Here is a 14,356-nt window from a genome sequence, read left to right as displayed (position 1 = left end):
TTAAATGATTCCCTTTTCTCTGTAATAATAAAACAGTACCTGTACTTGATCCCAACTAAGATATAATTACCCCTTACTGGGGCAGAACAGCCCTATTGGGTTTATTTAATGGTTAAATGATTCCCTTTTCTCTGTAATAATAAAACAGTACCTGTACTTGATCCCAACTAAGATATAATTACCCCTTATTGGGGCAGAACAGCCCTATTGGGTTTATTTCATGGTTAAATGATTCCCTTTTCTCTGTAATAATAAAACAGTACCTGTACTTGATCCCAACTAAGATATAATTACCCCTTATTGGGGCAGAACAGCCCTATTGGGTTTATTTCATGGTTAAATGATTCCCTTTTCTCTGTAATAATAAAACAGTACCTGTACTTGATCCCAACTAAGATATAATTACCCCTTATTGGGGGCAGAACAGCCCTATTGGGTTTATTTCATGGTTAAATGATTCCCTTTTCTCTGTAATAATAAAACAGTACCTGTACTTGATCCCAACTAAGATATAATTACCCCTTATTGGGGCAGAACAGCCCTATTGGGTTTATTTAATGGTTAAATGATTCCCTTTTCTCTGTAATAATAAAACAGTACCTGTACTTGATCCCAACTAAGATATAATTACCCCTTATTGGGGGCAGAACACTCCTGTTGGGTTTATTTAATGTTTTAATAATCTTTTAGTAGACTTAAGTTATGGAGATCCAAATTACAGAAAGATCCCTTATCCGGAATACCCCAGGTCCCGAGCATTCTGGATAACGGGTCCCATACCTGTACTATAAAACTTTTCCATTATGCATTGAAGCAGATAGGGTTCTTCTGGTATGTCTCAAACAATTTTTCTTTAGAGGGTCTATATAGCACCCACTGCCTAGAGCCCCCCCACAGTTGCAGGTAGGAATATTAGGGGCCCAATGGTGCGGGTTAAGGGCCCCGATCCTGAACATTCTCCCTCGCCTTACACCAGCTCACACAACAAGGTGGAGAAAGACAGGTCTGCGACGTGCACAATGCCACCATTTTGTATACTAAACCCCTCATTCATGTTGACCTTGGTCTACTCGAAGCAAAGTCGCCTCTAATTATAATTGCCTTATAATCAGTGGGTTATTATGGGCATTCTGAAATGCCCTCTTGTTCTGCCTGTGAGGCTGCTGAGAGGCAGAGGTGTTTGTGCGGTTAGAGCCGACGGTGGCTGAATTTTCCTACCCGTTTAGCACTCTTTTCTTTGGGGTTATAGGGGCTTTCTCATCAAAGCCGGGCAAATCCATTCGTTAGAGAACAGATTTAACGGCCCTGCGGGGGCAAACCTGGGCCTTTATGGCTGTTATTGTAGAATGCAATTGTGTAGAATGCTTATTGTGTGCCCAGAACATTCCTTCTCTGTATATTTGTATTTATACATATGGGTAGGAGGTGCCATAGTGTTTCCCTTAGACAGTACAGTATGGGGGTACAGCTTATTGTGTGCCCAGAACATTCCTTCTCTGTATATTTGTATTTATACATATGGGAGGGAGGTGCCATAGTGTTTCCCTTAGACAGTACAGTATGGGGGTACAGCTTATTGTGTGCCCAGAACATTCCTTCTCTGTATATTTGTATTTATACATATGGGTAGGAGGTGCCATAGTGTTTCCCTTAGACAGTACAGTATGGGGGTACAGCTTGGTACAGCTTATTGTGTGCCCAGAACATTCCTTCTCTGTATATTTGTATTTATACATATGGGTAGGAGGTGCCATAGTGTTTCCCTTAAGACAGTACAGTATGGGGGTACAGCTTACTGTGTGCCCAGAACATTCCTTCTCTGTATATTTGTATTTATACATATGGGTAGGAGGTGCCATAGTGTTTCCCTTAGACAGTAGAGTATGGGGGTACAGCTTATTGTGTGCCCAGAACATCCCTTCTCTGTATATTTGTATTTATACATATGGGTAGGAGTTGCCATAGTGTTTCCCTTAGACAGTACAGTATGTGGTACAGCTTATTGTGTGCCCAGAACATTCCTTCTCTGTATATTTGTATTTATACGTATGGGTAGGAGCTGCCATATTGTTCCCCAATGCAGTATGAGAACTATATGAGGCTATAGTCTGCATCAGGTAGCCTTAACTTGGCTGCCAGGTACTATCCATCAGCTTTCTACTCGGCTAATATATGTCTATATGTCCGCATGTAGGTCGAGGAACTGATGTCTGCAATGGAGAAGGTAAAGCAGGAGTTGGAGTCCATGAAGGCAAAGCTGTCATCCACCCAGCAGTCCCTGGCAGAGAAAGAGATCCATCTGACCAACTTGCGTGCCGAGAGGCGCAAACACCTGGAGGAGGTGCTGGAAATGAAGTAAGGACCTTGTTTCGCCAAGTCTTTTTGTGGTGCAGGTATGTGATCCCTTATCCGGAAACCCATTATCCAGAAAGTTCCAAATTACGGAAAGGCCATCTCCCATAGACTCTATTGTAATCAAATGATTCCTTTTTCTCTGTAATAATAAAACAGCACCTGTACTTGATCCCAACTAAGATATAATTACCCCTTATTGGGGGCAGAACAGCCCTATTGGGTTTATTTCATGGTTAAATGATTCCCTTTTCTCTGTAATAATAAAACAGTACCTGTACTTGATCCCAACTAAGATATAATTACCCCTTATTGGGGCAGAACAGCCCTATTGGGTTTATTTCATGGTTAAATGATTCCCTTTTCTCTGTAATAATAAAACAGTACCTGTACTTGATCCCAACTAAGATATAATTACCCCTTATTGGGGCAGAACAGCCCTATTGGGTTTATTTAATGGTTAAATGATTCCCTTTTCTCTGTAATAATAAAACAGTACCCGTACTTGATCCCAACTAAGATATAATTACCCCTTATTGGGGGCAGAACAGCCCTATTGGGTTTATTTAATGGTTAAATGATTCCCTTTTCTCTGTAATAATAAAACAGTACCCGTACTTGATCCCAACTAAGATATAGTTACCCCTTATTGGGGCAGAACAGCCCTATTGGGTTTTTTTCATGGTTAAATGATTCCCTTTTCTCTGTAATAATAAAACAGTACCTGTACTTGATCCCAACTAAGATATATTTACCCCTTATTGGGGCAGAACAGCCCTATTGGGTTTATTTAATGGTTAAATGATTCCCTTTTCTCTGTAATAATAAAACAGTACCTGTACTTGATCCCAACTAAGATATAATTACCCCTTATTGGGGGCAAAACAATCCTAGTGGGTTTAATTACTGTTTATATATTTTTTTTATTAGACATAAGGTAGGAGATCCGAATTAAGGATAACCCCAGGTCCCGAGCATTCTGGATAATGGGTCCCATACCTGTATTTTGCAGGCCTCTGTGCCAGTCAGCAGAAATTGAAGCATGAATGGATAATATAAATGGGCAAAAAAGTCAAACAATGGTGCTTATATTGGCTGCTCCCTTGGCCACTAGTGGTTCATGTATGGGGCCACACTGACACCTTCCAAGGGGCGGGGGCAGTGCCCTCTAGCATTATGGGTAAATGAAACTAAAACTCTGCTTTATGGGACTGATTTTCTTGGGGGTGTGAGATTTTAAAACACATATTTTCACAGGATAATCCTGCCTTCATCGCTTTTCCACAGTGGGGTTTATTTATAAGAGGATTGTTGAGTACAATAGGCTAAGATATTGTCATTCAGGCCGTTTAATTAGAAGCAACCAAAAAACAGTAGGGAACATATAAGGTAAATCCTACCCTAGGTCATGCTTTGAAGATTTGGGGGGGGGGGGGGGGGGGGGGAGGCTGAGTAACTTAAGTCCTATCAGGGCATAGTCTTCCTTGTCTTCTTTTTTCTCTGTATTTACTTCTATTATTACTATATTTATATGTAGCTTTTTGTTCAGCTGCTCTCCAGTTTGGCTGCTAGGGTCCAGTTTACCCTAGCAACCAGCCAGTGGTGTGATTGAAAGACCTGGCAGGTACATAGGAGAGACCTAAATAGAAAGATAGGCAATAGAAAGTAACAACAAGCTATAAAATAAATAAAGACCAATAGTAAAGTTGCTACACATAGGATATGTCTATGAAGATTCTCATTCATCCAGGTTATGATATACAGTATCTAGTAGAATTAAGTCTAAAACAACTGGACTTTTCTGAGTTTTTCTTGAAAACGTTTCACCCCTCATCCGAGGGGCTTCTTCAGTACTCAGTTTCAACCAACACCTAACTGAATAAGTTCAATGGAACCATTGTGATTGGATGCCTGTCACTCTACTACCCTCAAGGGTTTAAATGCCAGGGAATTCCCTAGCAGTCGTTCGAACTGAAGAAGCCACTCGGATGGGTGGTGAAACGTTTTCAAGAAAAACTCAGAAAAGTCCAGTTGTTTTAGACTTAATTCTACTAGATACTGTACACATAGATTGTTCCGTAATATGCTACAAATTAGCTTCTAGGTGAATTTTCCCTTGAACAATAGAACTTCTCCAACAGAAGCCTATTAGTGCCTTCCTCAGGATGTAGCAATTACACTAGAAGGAGTGGAGCGTCTCAGCTGGACCTATTCCAGTTATCTATATAAGGGTCCCCATACACGGGCCGATTGTAGCTGCCGACATGGGTCCCCTTAGACCGACTCAGCAGCTTATCGGCCCATGTAGGGGCACTAACGACTGGCCTGCCCGACCGACATCTGGCCTTAAATCGGCCAGATATCGATCGGGCAGGTTTAAAAATCTAGTCGGATCGGGGACCGCATCGGCTCGTTGGTGCAGTCCCTGGACCAACTTTGCCTATACCCGCCGTTATAATTCGATCGGTATCGATATAGGAAGCCCCAGGGATTCTTCCAATATCGCCCACCCATAGGTGGGGGATATCGGGAGAAGATCCGATCGCTTGGCGACATCACCAAGCAAGCGGACCTGAAGGTGTATGGGCACCTTAACATAGCCACTATTATTGGGGAGCGCTGGCACGGGTCGGGTCTGGGCCACCGGGGCCCACCAGGGTTTTTCCCGACGGCCCGGTCCGAACCTACCCTGGGAACAAATTAGCCCCATATTGCCCATCCGTAGGCGGGGATATCGGGAGATACCTCGCCAAGCAAGTAGATCTCAGCGTGTATGGCCACCTTTAGCCCTGTCTGCACTGTTATTATTATTATTAACATTTATTTATAAAGCGCCAACATATCCCGCAGCGCTGTACAATAAGTGGGTTTCATACATTGGACATACAAAGTAACATATAAAGCAATCAATAACCGATACAGGAGGGGAAGAGAGCCCTGCCCAAAAGAGCTTACAATCGCCATTGCAGGGTATTACCTGCTGCTTGCCTCCCTGCCATCTCTTTACTATGGAGTTTTTGCCTTCCTCTGGATCAACTAGCAGTTAGGCAGGTTATATATAGGCATTATGGTTGAACGTGATGGACTTAGGTCTTTTTTCAACCCAACTTACTATGTTACTAGGATGCAGCAACAAATCTGCGTTGTGCTCATCAGTAATGAGCCTCTAGCGAGTGCTGGGTATTCCCGGCCCGGAGCCCTGTGCTAGAGGGATTCTTGTCTGTTTCTAATGAGCCGGGGAGGCCTTGACAGGCCCAGGCGAGGTGCAGAAATGGCCGGCGTGATGTATGAAAATGATCTATGCTCGGAACACGTGCGTCCCTTTCATTTTCCCTCAGCGGGTCGGGCTCGCCGCATTCCCATACGTGTGCGTTACTGTTCGCTTTGATACCCGTGTTTGCCTTGGGTTGTAAGGGGCCTAACACAAATGGTTCTCTTCTTCTCCCTCCCTGCCGCTGCCAAGCTGAACTTTTCAAGATGTGTTTTGAAAATTCTCAGGGGTTTTAAAGTTTTCTGCACTGCTGGTTTTGACTCCATATACAATGTAGCTGATCAACAGATGCAGTTGATTCTAGAAAGGCCGGTTGAAGTGGTAATATATAGACATGATTTATGTGTGCAAAGTTAATAGGGGTGTCTTTTTTTAGCCTTAGCTACTATGTAACTAAGATTAGAAAAACTGTGTTAGAGATTGTTTCACCAAAAACCAGATGGGCCACAGGTTGGACATGTGCATCAGCTGGTACAAATACAGAGGATATCCTAAAACTATCCCCCTGTACTAATCACAGTTCAGCAGGAACAGCCCCCTAAGTTAGTTTATAGTTTGTACAGAGAGATACCATAAAACAGTGCTGTCCAACTGGTGGCCCGTGGCCCCCACCTGTCTGGCTGCTTACCTTTGTGTAAGCATTAAATGGTATCAGTACTGAGATTAACTGGACCCCTGCATTGTTCACACCTCAGATTCAGGCTGTAATCCCCCTGTATTGTATAAATATGTAATCCCCTGTACTGTTCACCTTTTAATTCCTGCATTGTTCACACCTCAGGCACAGACTGTAGGAGCAGTGCCAGCATTGTGTCACTGTATGGCACACACAGGCAGCATAGGGCAGGCAGAGTATGGCACACACAGGCAGCATAGGGCAGGCAGAGTATGGCACACACAGGCAGCATAGGGCAGGCAGAGTATGGCACAACTACAGTAGACAGTGTAGGGCTGCCTGTGTGTGCCATACTCTGCCTGCCCTATGCTCCCTGTGTGTGCCATACTCTGCCTGCCCTATGCTGCCTGTGTGTGCCATCATCTGCCCACCCTATGCTGCCTGTGTGTGCCATACGCTGCCTGTGTGTGCCATACTCTGCCTGTTCTATGCTGCCTGTGTGTGCCATACTCTGCCTGCTCTATGCTGCCTATGTGTGCCATACTCTGCCTGCCCTATGCTGCCTGTGTGTGCCATACTCTGCCCTATGCTCCCTGTGTGTGCCATACTCTGCCTGCCCTATGCTGCCTGTGTGTGCCATCATCTGCCTACGCTATGCTGGCTGTGTGTGCCATACTCTGCCTGCCCTATGCTGCCTGTGTGTGCCATACTCTGCCTGCCCTATGCTGCCTGTGTGTGTGCCATACTCTGCCTGCCCTATGCTGCCTGTGTGTGCCATACTCTGCCTGCCCTATGCTGCCTGTGTGTGTGCCATACTCTGCCTGCCCTATGCTGCCTGTGTGTGTGCCATACTCTGCCTGCCCTATGCTGCCTGTGTAATAGCCAATCACAGTCCTTATTTGGCATCCCCAAATAACTTTTGTTCATGCTTGTGTGGCTCACCGACACTTCTTACATCCGTGTGTGGCTTACAAGTAATAAAGGTTGGGGGATCCCTGCTACAGAGAGCAGACATAGTGAAGTCAGAGGATGGGGCTTATAATAAGTGGCCAATTACACACCGACCTGCTGTTCCGTAGCCCCCCCCCCCTCGGTTAGTGTCAGTAGGCTGCTGTGAAGGTCTAACTAATAAATATCCCAAGCTTTGGGCACTACACGGAAATCATTATTTAGCCAGACGCAGGGAGTTTTGGGGGGGAGGGGTGGTTTATAATTTTAAATATCCTGTAGCTCTTCCCCAACATCTGTTAAATATTTTCTTTGTGGCACGAGCCTTAAAAATCTGCTCCAAAGCTCTCGCTCCTCTCTCCTCCCCCCCCCCCGTAGGTGGGCGGCCATATATTTTTTTAAGAGAATTAGTGTAACGTAAATGATACGAGTAATAAAACGCGCGAGGGGAAGTACGCTCTGCTCTCTTTATTGCCTTCTTCAGGGATCTCTGGCAGGAAGGGGGGTCTCCGTCAGCTCGAGGAAAGATTTGCCACATGGAAGTTGATGGGACGGGGGGAAACATGGGATCTTTAAAGGGGAAACTGTGCATCAGTCACGGCTCCCAACGGGCATTGCGTACTCCAGCCGATGGATCTACTGCCTCTGTTATTATGCCCTTTATACCAGAGTCAAGTAGCTGTGCGTCTGCAGCCATAATGATCCAAGCTGTGTAATTGCTTCTGAAAGCTGCATTTCCCTGCCCCTTGCCATTCTGTGCACTGCTGGTTCTGACTTTTGAATCGGTGCAGCCAAAGCCTTAGATTGGGGGAGAACTGCCTTAAGGTCCCCATACACGGGCCGATAGTAGCTGCCGATATGGGTCCCTTACACCGATTCAGCAGCTTATCGGCCCGTTTAGGGGCACTAATGACTGGCCTGGCCGACCGATATCTGGCCTGAAATCGGGCAGATATCAATTGAGCAGGTTTCAAAATGTAGTCGGATCGGGGACGGCGTCGGCTCGTTGATGCGGCCCCCGAACCGACTGCACCTATACCCGTTGTTTTAATTTGATCATTTGGCCCCAGGGCCAAAAGACCGAAGTAGCCTGAATTAGCCCGATATTGCCCACCGGGAGAAGATCCGCTCGCTTGGCGACCTCGGGCCTGTCTGCACTAGAAGACTTCTAATTTCTAATAGCAGCCTTAGATTGGAGGGGAAATGCCTTAAGGTCCCCATACACGGGCTGATATGGGTCCCTTAGACCGATTCGGCAGCTTATCGGGCCGTGTATGGGGGACTACCGACGGGTCTGCCCGATATCTGGCCTGAAATCCCCGAACCGCATCAACGACTATACCCGTCATTCTAATTCAATCGTTTGGCCCTGGCAGAGTCGGACTGAGGGGTAGAGGGCCCACTGGGATTGCTGCCCCAGGGGCCCTGCAGGTGCCCCTGCCAGCTGCGTCCCTCGCACCCCCTCTCCTCTTCCCCCCCCCTATGTCCTCCCCAGAACACACATAATTGAATGCGTCAGGGGAGGAACGTTAAGCAGGGGGAGCGCTGGCAAGTGTCGGGTCTGGGCCGCCGGAGTCCACCGGGGTTTTCCCTGGTGGCCCAGTCCGACCCTGCCCTGGGGACAAATTAGCCTGAATTAGCCCCATATCGCCCACCCCTAGGCGGGGATATTGGGAGATACCTCGCCAAGCGAGCGGATCTCAGCGTGTATGGCCACCTGTCTGCACTATTATTACCATTTATTTATAAAGCGCCAACATACCCCGCAGCGCTGTACAATAAGTGGGTTACATACATTGGACATACAGAGTAACATATAAAGCAATCAGTAACCGATACAGGAGGGGAAGAGAGCCCTGCCCAAAAGAGCTTACTCTCTACAAGGAGTAACATATAAAGCAATCAGTAACCGATACAGGAGGGGAAGGGAGCCCTGCCCAAAAGAGCTTACACTCTACAAGGAGTAACATATAAAGCAATCAATAACCGATACAAGAGGTGAAGAGAGTCCTGCCTAAAAGAGCTTACACTCTACAGTAGAAGACTTCTAACTTCTTACACTTTGTCTCAAGATTCACAACCAGCAGTTCAGGAATATCGTTAAAACCACTCAAAACTTGAAATGAATGTATACTGGCAAGTTACTTACCACTATCGCGGGGGCGACTCGACCACTCCGTGGGTTCTTACCCTTAAGGTGCAGTGGGTCACCCCAAAAATCCAGTGCCCATCCAGAAATGAGCCAGGGCATAATTTGGCAAATCACAAGTCCCGTAACCTTAAAGGTAATGTGCTTTGTGTAATTCTGGGAAATGATAGTGGCCCTTTAATTCCACTTAAGCCTTTACTTACTGCCTTGGTGGAAACAATAGAGCAACTGTTCTGCCAGATAGAGAATTTATTGATCCAGACGTGATTATCACTCTCTGTGGAATCCCGGTCATAAACCACGGCTGGGCCTTCAAGGAAAGCAGATAGAAATAGCAAGATAACTTGGGTAAACATCGTTGATCCAATTCTGCATCTAAAGGGAAAGTGCTGATATTATATAAGGCACTGAAGGGCTGAAGAACCAGATGGGTTCATCCAGAACCACAACTTAAGGTCCCCATACACGGGCCGATTGTAGCTGCCGATATGGGTCCCTTAGACCGACTCAGCAGCTTATCGGCCCGTGTAGGGGCACTAACGACAGGCCTGCCCGACCAACATCTGGCCTGAAATCGGGCAGATATCGATCGGGCAGGTTAAAAAATCTAGTCGGATCGGGGGCTGCATCGGCTCGTTGATGCGGTCCCCGAACTGACTTTGCCTATACCCGTTGTTATAATTTGATTGTTTGACCCGTAGGTGGGGATATCGGGAGAAGATCCGCTCGCTTGGCCACAACGCCAAGCGATCGGATCTTAAGGTGTATGGGCACCTTTAGCCCCAGTTTTTGTGATCCAAATTGCAAATTCTGCTCTCCTAACGATTCCTTGTGTAGCAGGGATTGTCACCTAGTCTTTTTAAAGGGAAAGTTTGACTTGGACTTAAATTTAGATTCTAAAATAGGTCTTTATTAATTCTCAGTTAATCTTATGTTAGGACAGGGCTGCAGGCGGGATGTGGCCCTCCCAGAGAATCTTAGGGGTCCCTAGCATGCCCACGATCTCCATAGACCAGGGGTCCCCAACCTTTCTTACTCATGAGCCACAGTCAAATGTAAAAAGTCTTGGGGAGCAACACAAGCACCATAAAAGTTCATGGAGGAGCCAAATAAGGGCTGTGATTGGCTATTAGGGGCCTCTATGCACCCTATCAGCTTACAGGGGCTTTATTTGGTAGGAAATCTTGTTTTTATTCAACCAAAACTTGCCCCCAAGTCAGGAATTCAAAAATAACTCCCTGGTTTGGGGGCACTGAGAGCAACACCCAAGGGGTTGGGGAGCAACATGTTGCCCCGGAGCCACTGGTTGGGGATCACTGCCTTAGACCATGATTGTTTTATAATAATCCAGCCCCTATGCGAAATATGGGATCATTGGCGCACAATAGGAAATATGTCAAGGCTGGGCAGACAAAAACATTGCATGCTGCCTATACATTACATGTAGGTGTGTAAACCACCATGTTTTTCATAGCTAATGGTGTAGGAACCCAGTATACATACCCAGGACATAGGGTCCTAAAGGTGTTCTTGGGCTCTATGACTGGGCCCCATAGTACAAAGTGGGGAGTTTGTAATGGCAGCACCCAATGATGTCTCCTAGTCTGCCACTAGGGGGCTGCTAAAGTCCAACGTAAAGGAAAACTATACCCCCAAACAGTGTAGGTCTCCGTAAAATATATTGCATAAACAGATTCATATATAAAACCCTGCTTGATCTATATAACCCAGGGGTGGGCAAACTACGGCCCGCCGACTCAGCTCATCACGCGAGACTTGGCGTCTGGGGACTGCCGAGCGGAAATAGTGTAACGCCGGCCCGGCGGTAAGTCAATGTGGCCCCTGAGCCAAAAAGTTTGCCCACCCCTGATATAAACCATTTTCATAAAAATATACTTTTTTTAGTAGTATGTGCCATTGAGTAATCCTAAATGGGAAAACTGCCATTTTAAGAATGAAGGGCCGCCCCCTGGGATCATAGGATTCACGGTGCACACAAACAAGCCAAGGCACACATACATGCTAGGCCCCATCAGCCAATGAATGGGCAGAGTTCTGCCTTTTGCTCCTACACTACTTCCTGTTACAGTTAGAGCTGCATCACTTCCTGTCAGCTGATCTCTGAGGGAGCAAACAGCCCATCACTAAATGGCGGCTCAAGGGAAAGGGTGTAAAAGGGCAATATTTACTGACTTATCGTACAGCGCTGCGGAATATGTTGGCGCTTTATAAATAAATGTTAATAATTATATATATATTCCAGTTTGGGGAGATTCTTTTATTGGTCACTATAAGCTATCTGTTGGTTACATATTCATTGTGGGGGTGTAGTTTCCCTTTAAAGCAAGTAATATGGCAGCTCCTATGCATATTAACAAATGTTTAAGATAATATAAGTATTTATATAACTCTTTTGGCCATGGCCATCGTTGGGCACTGCCAGGGAGCTGCCAAAATTCCTCTTCGCTTTGTCGGAGCCTGAAGAAGGCCGTGGCACTCCCAGGTTGCAAATGTAATCGCTTACGTGGCAAATGAGCCATGACCGAGCTTGGCAGCTCCTCGCCCGGGGCCCGACGCAGCCCCCTAACCGTTCCTGAAGAGGAAAGTGAGACCGGGTCGCGGTTAATCAGAGGCACAATAATAGAAAGCACAATCCTTAATCCTTTCCCACAGCACAATGGTTTATTTGTGCCAGGCTGAAAGAGATGCTCTGGGAAGGGGGTGGGCAAGCCCTGCTTTTAGGTATTAGGAGCCGGGACCTGTACACTACTTGAAATGTGACCACCTCCCTATTAACCCATCGAGTGCTGAGCAGCCGTACCCCGTATGGGAGGCAGATACAGACCACACGTACTTGCAGTGCCCCCTAGGCCTTCTACTTAAGGGGCAAATACAAACAGGTGCCCAAAGCTAATTAGGGGGATTTAGGTCTCCGTGGTTACTGCCATGGCTCATAACTCTGGAGGCACAGGATACATTCCCCCCCCCCCCCCCGGCAATACAAGGCTGGCTGCGGTGATTACAGGGGATTAATTATGTCGGACTAATGGCATAGCTATAACTTGAAATTGGCAGGTCAGCGTGTCAAACTGCCATCCCTGGCATTCAGCTGGGTGACCTGAGATGGCAGCTGAGCTAGTTAGAGAGGAAGGGAAGACGGCTAAGTCCTTAAAGGGCTACTGCTACTTGTAGGGCCAACCCCCTGCAGAATCCTTCCACGTGCAGCCACAGGGTCTGCCCCACTCTATTTTTACACCATTGCTTACGTGGGTTGGTGTTTCCCTCTGGAGATTATTTTTGCTTCCATTCTGGCCAAACCCAGGAGTCTTGTCCTGCTCTGCAGCAGTTATTCTACATACATGCATTCTGAATCTGAGCAGTAGCCTCAAAGGACACATTGCAGAATAATTTCCCCTTCATTTAATTGGCTCCTGTTGCCTCATATCATTCTTATAACTCCTCCTCCTGCTCCATATAACCCTCCCTATAACCCCTCCTATTGCTCCATATACCCCTCCCTATAACTCCTCCTATTGCTCCATATAACCCTCCCTATAACTCCTCCTATTGCTCCATATAACCCTCCCTATAACTCCTCCTATTGCTCCATATAACCCTCCCTATAACCCCTCCTATTGCTCCATATACCCCTCCCTATAACTCCTCCTATTGCTCCATATACCCCTCCCTATAACTCCTCCTATTGCTCCATATAACCCTCCCTATAACTCCTCCTATTGCTCCATATAACCCTCCCTATAACTCCTCCTATTGCTCCATATAACCCTCCCTATAACCCCTCCTATTGCTCCATATACCCCTCCCTATAACTCCTCCTATTGCTCCATATAACCCTCCCTATAACTCCTCCTATTGCTCCATATAACCCTCCCTATAACTCCTCCTATTGCTCCGTATAACCCTCCCTATAACCCCTCCTATTGCTCCGTATAACCCTCCCTATAACCCCTCCTATTGCTCCGTATAACCCTCCCTATAACCCCTCCTATTGCTCCGTATAACCCTCCCTATAACCCCTCCTATTGCTCCGTATAACCCTCCCTATAACTCCTCCTATTGCTCCATATAACCCTCCCTATAACCCCTCCTATTGCTCCATATAACCCTCCCTATAACTCCTCCTATTGCTCCATATACCCCCTCCCTATAACTCCTCCTATTGCTCCATATACCCCTCCCTATAACTCCTCCTATTGCTCCATATACCCCTCATTTTTTGGTGTTCCTTTATTAAGGCAGTGATCCCCAACCAGTGGCTCGGGGGTAACATGTTGCTCCCCAACCCCTTGGATGTTGCTCCCAGTGGCCTCAAAGTAGGTGCACTTTTATGAATTTCTGGTAAGGAGGCAAGTTCCAGTATAATGCCAAACAGAGCCTTCTATAGGCTGCCAGTTTACACAGGGGCTATTAAGAAGCCAATTATAGCCCTATTTGCACCCCAGGAACCTTTTTCATGCTTGTGTTGCTCCCCAACACTTCTTCCATTTAAATGTCACTCACGGGTATAAAAGCTTGGGGTTCCCTGCTTTAAAGGCCGACCCCCCCCCACAACAATGTAGAATATACCTGTCAGTCTGAGCCCCAAAAGTCCCCCATCAGTACCTGCTGTGTTTCCGTCCCCTCTCTGTGCCCCCTGTAACCTCTCGCCCACCTTCCCCAGTCACACAGGTCCCTCAGACTCGCCCGTTCCCATGAACAAAGCCCTCTCTGCCATTTTGTGCTTGTTTATTTTCATATGTCACCGTTTATATTTCCAGGCCCTCGTCACTGAGCTCCACTCGCTGTTCCTGACATATAATATTAAATCCAAATATCTGCTCCGTACAACAGCCCTTTAATTTCCCCCATTCATTCATGTATAAACCCCGAATGCCCCCCGTCGCTGCCACCGGGGTATCTGCTGCTTATCTCTATATGAGACAGGCTACCGGCCTATTTGCTCTGCAGTTTCCTGCTCCTGCTCTCAGCCCCGCGTCCCTATGGTGTCAGCGTACAGCAT

The 14,356-nt window shown here is 46.6% G+C and overlaps 1 protein-coding gene across 16 annotated transcripts in view; it reads left to right on the top strand.

Annotated features, from left to right (window-relative positions):
* erc1 (ELKS/RAB6-interacting/CAST family member 1) overlaps nucleotides 1-14,356 on the top strand; it is a 169,699-nt gene that overhangs the window by 115,708 nt on the left and 39,635 nt on the right. For all 16 annotated transcript variants that reach the window (XR_004221847.1, XM_031897623.1, XM_031897621.1 and 13 more), the window contains 1 exon segment: nucleotides 2,195-2,355. Coding sequence is in view for 15 of the 16 variants with exons in the window: in XM_031897623.1 (XP_031753483.1) it covers nucleotides 2,195-2,355 (161 nt within the window). In the remaining variant the exon portion in view is untranslated.

The sequence above is a fragment of the Xenopus tropicalis genome, chromosome 3 (assembly GCF_000004195.4).
Source record: "Xenopus tropicalis strain Nigerian chromosome 3, UCB_Xtro_10.0, whole genome shotgun sequence".
Taxonomy (NCBI): Eukaryota; Metazoa; Chordata; class Amphibia; order Anura; family Pipidae; genus Xenopus; species Xenopus tropicalis.
Note: the sequence above shows the minus strand (reverse complement) of the source record. Positions and strands in the feature narration are given on the sequence as shown.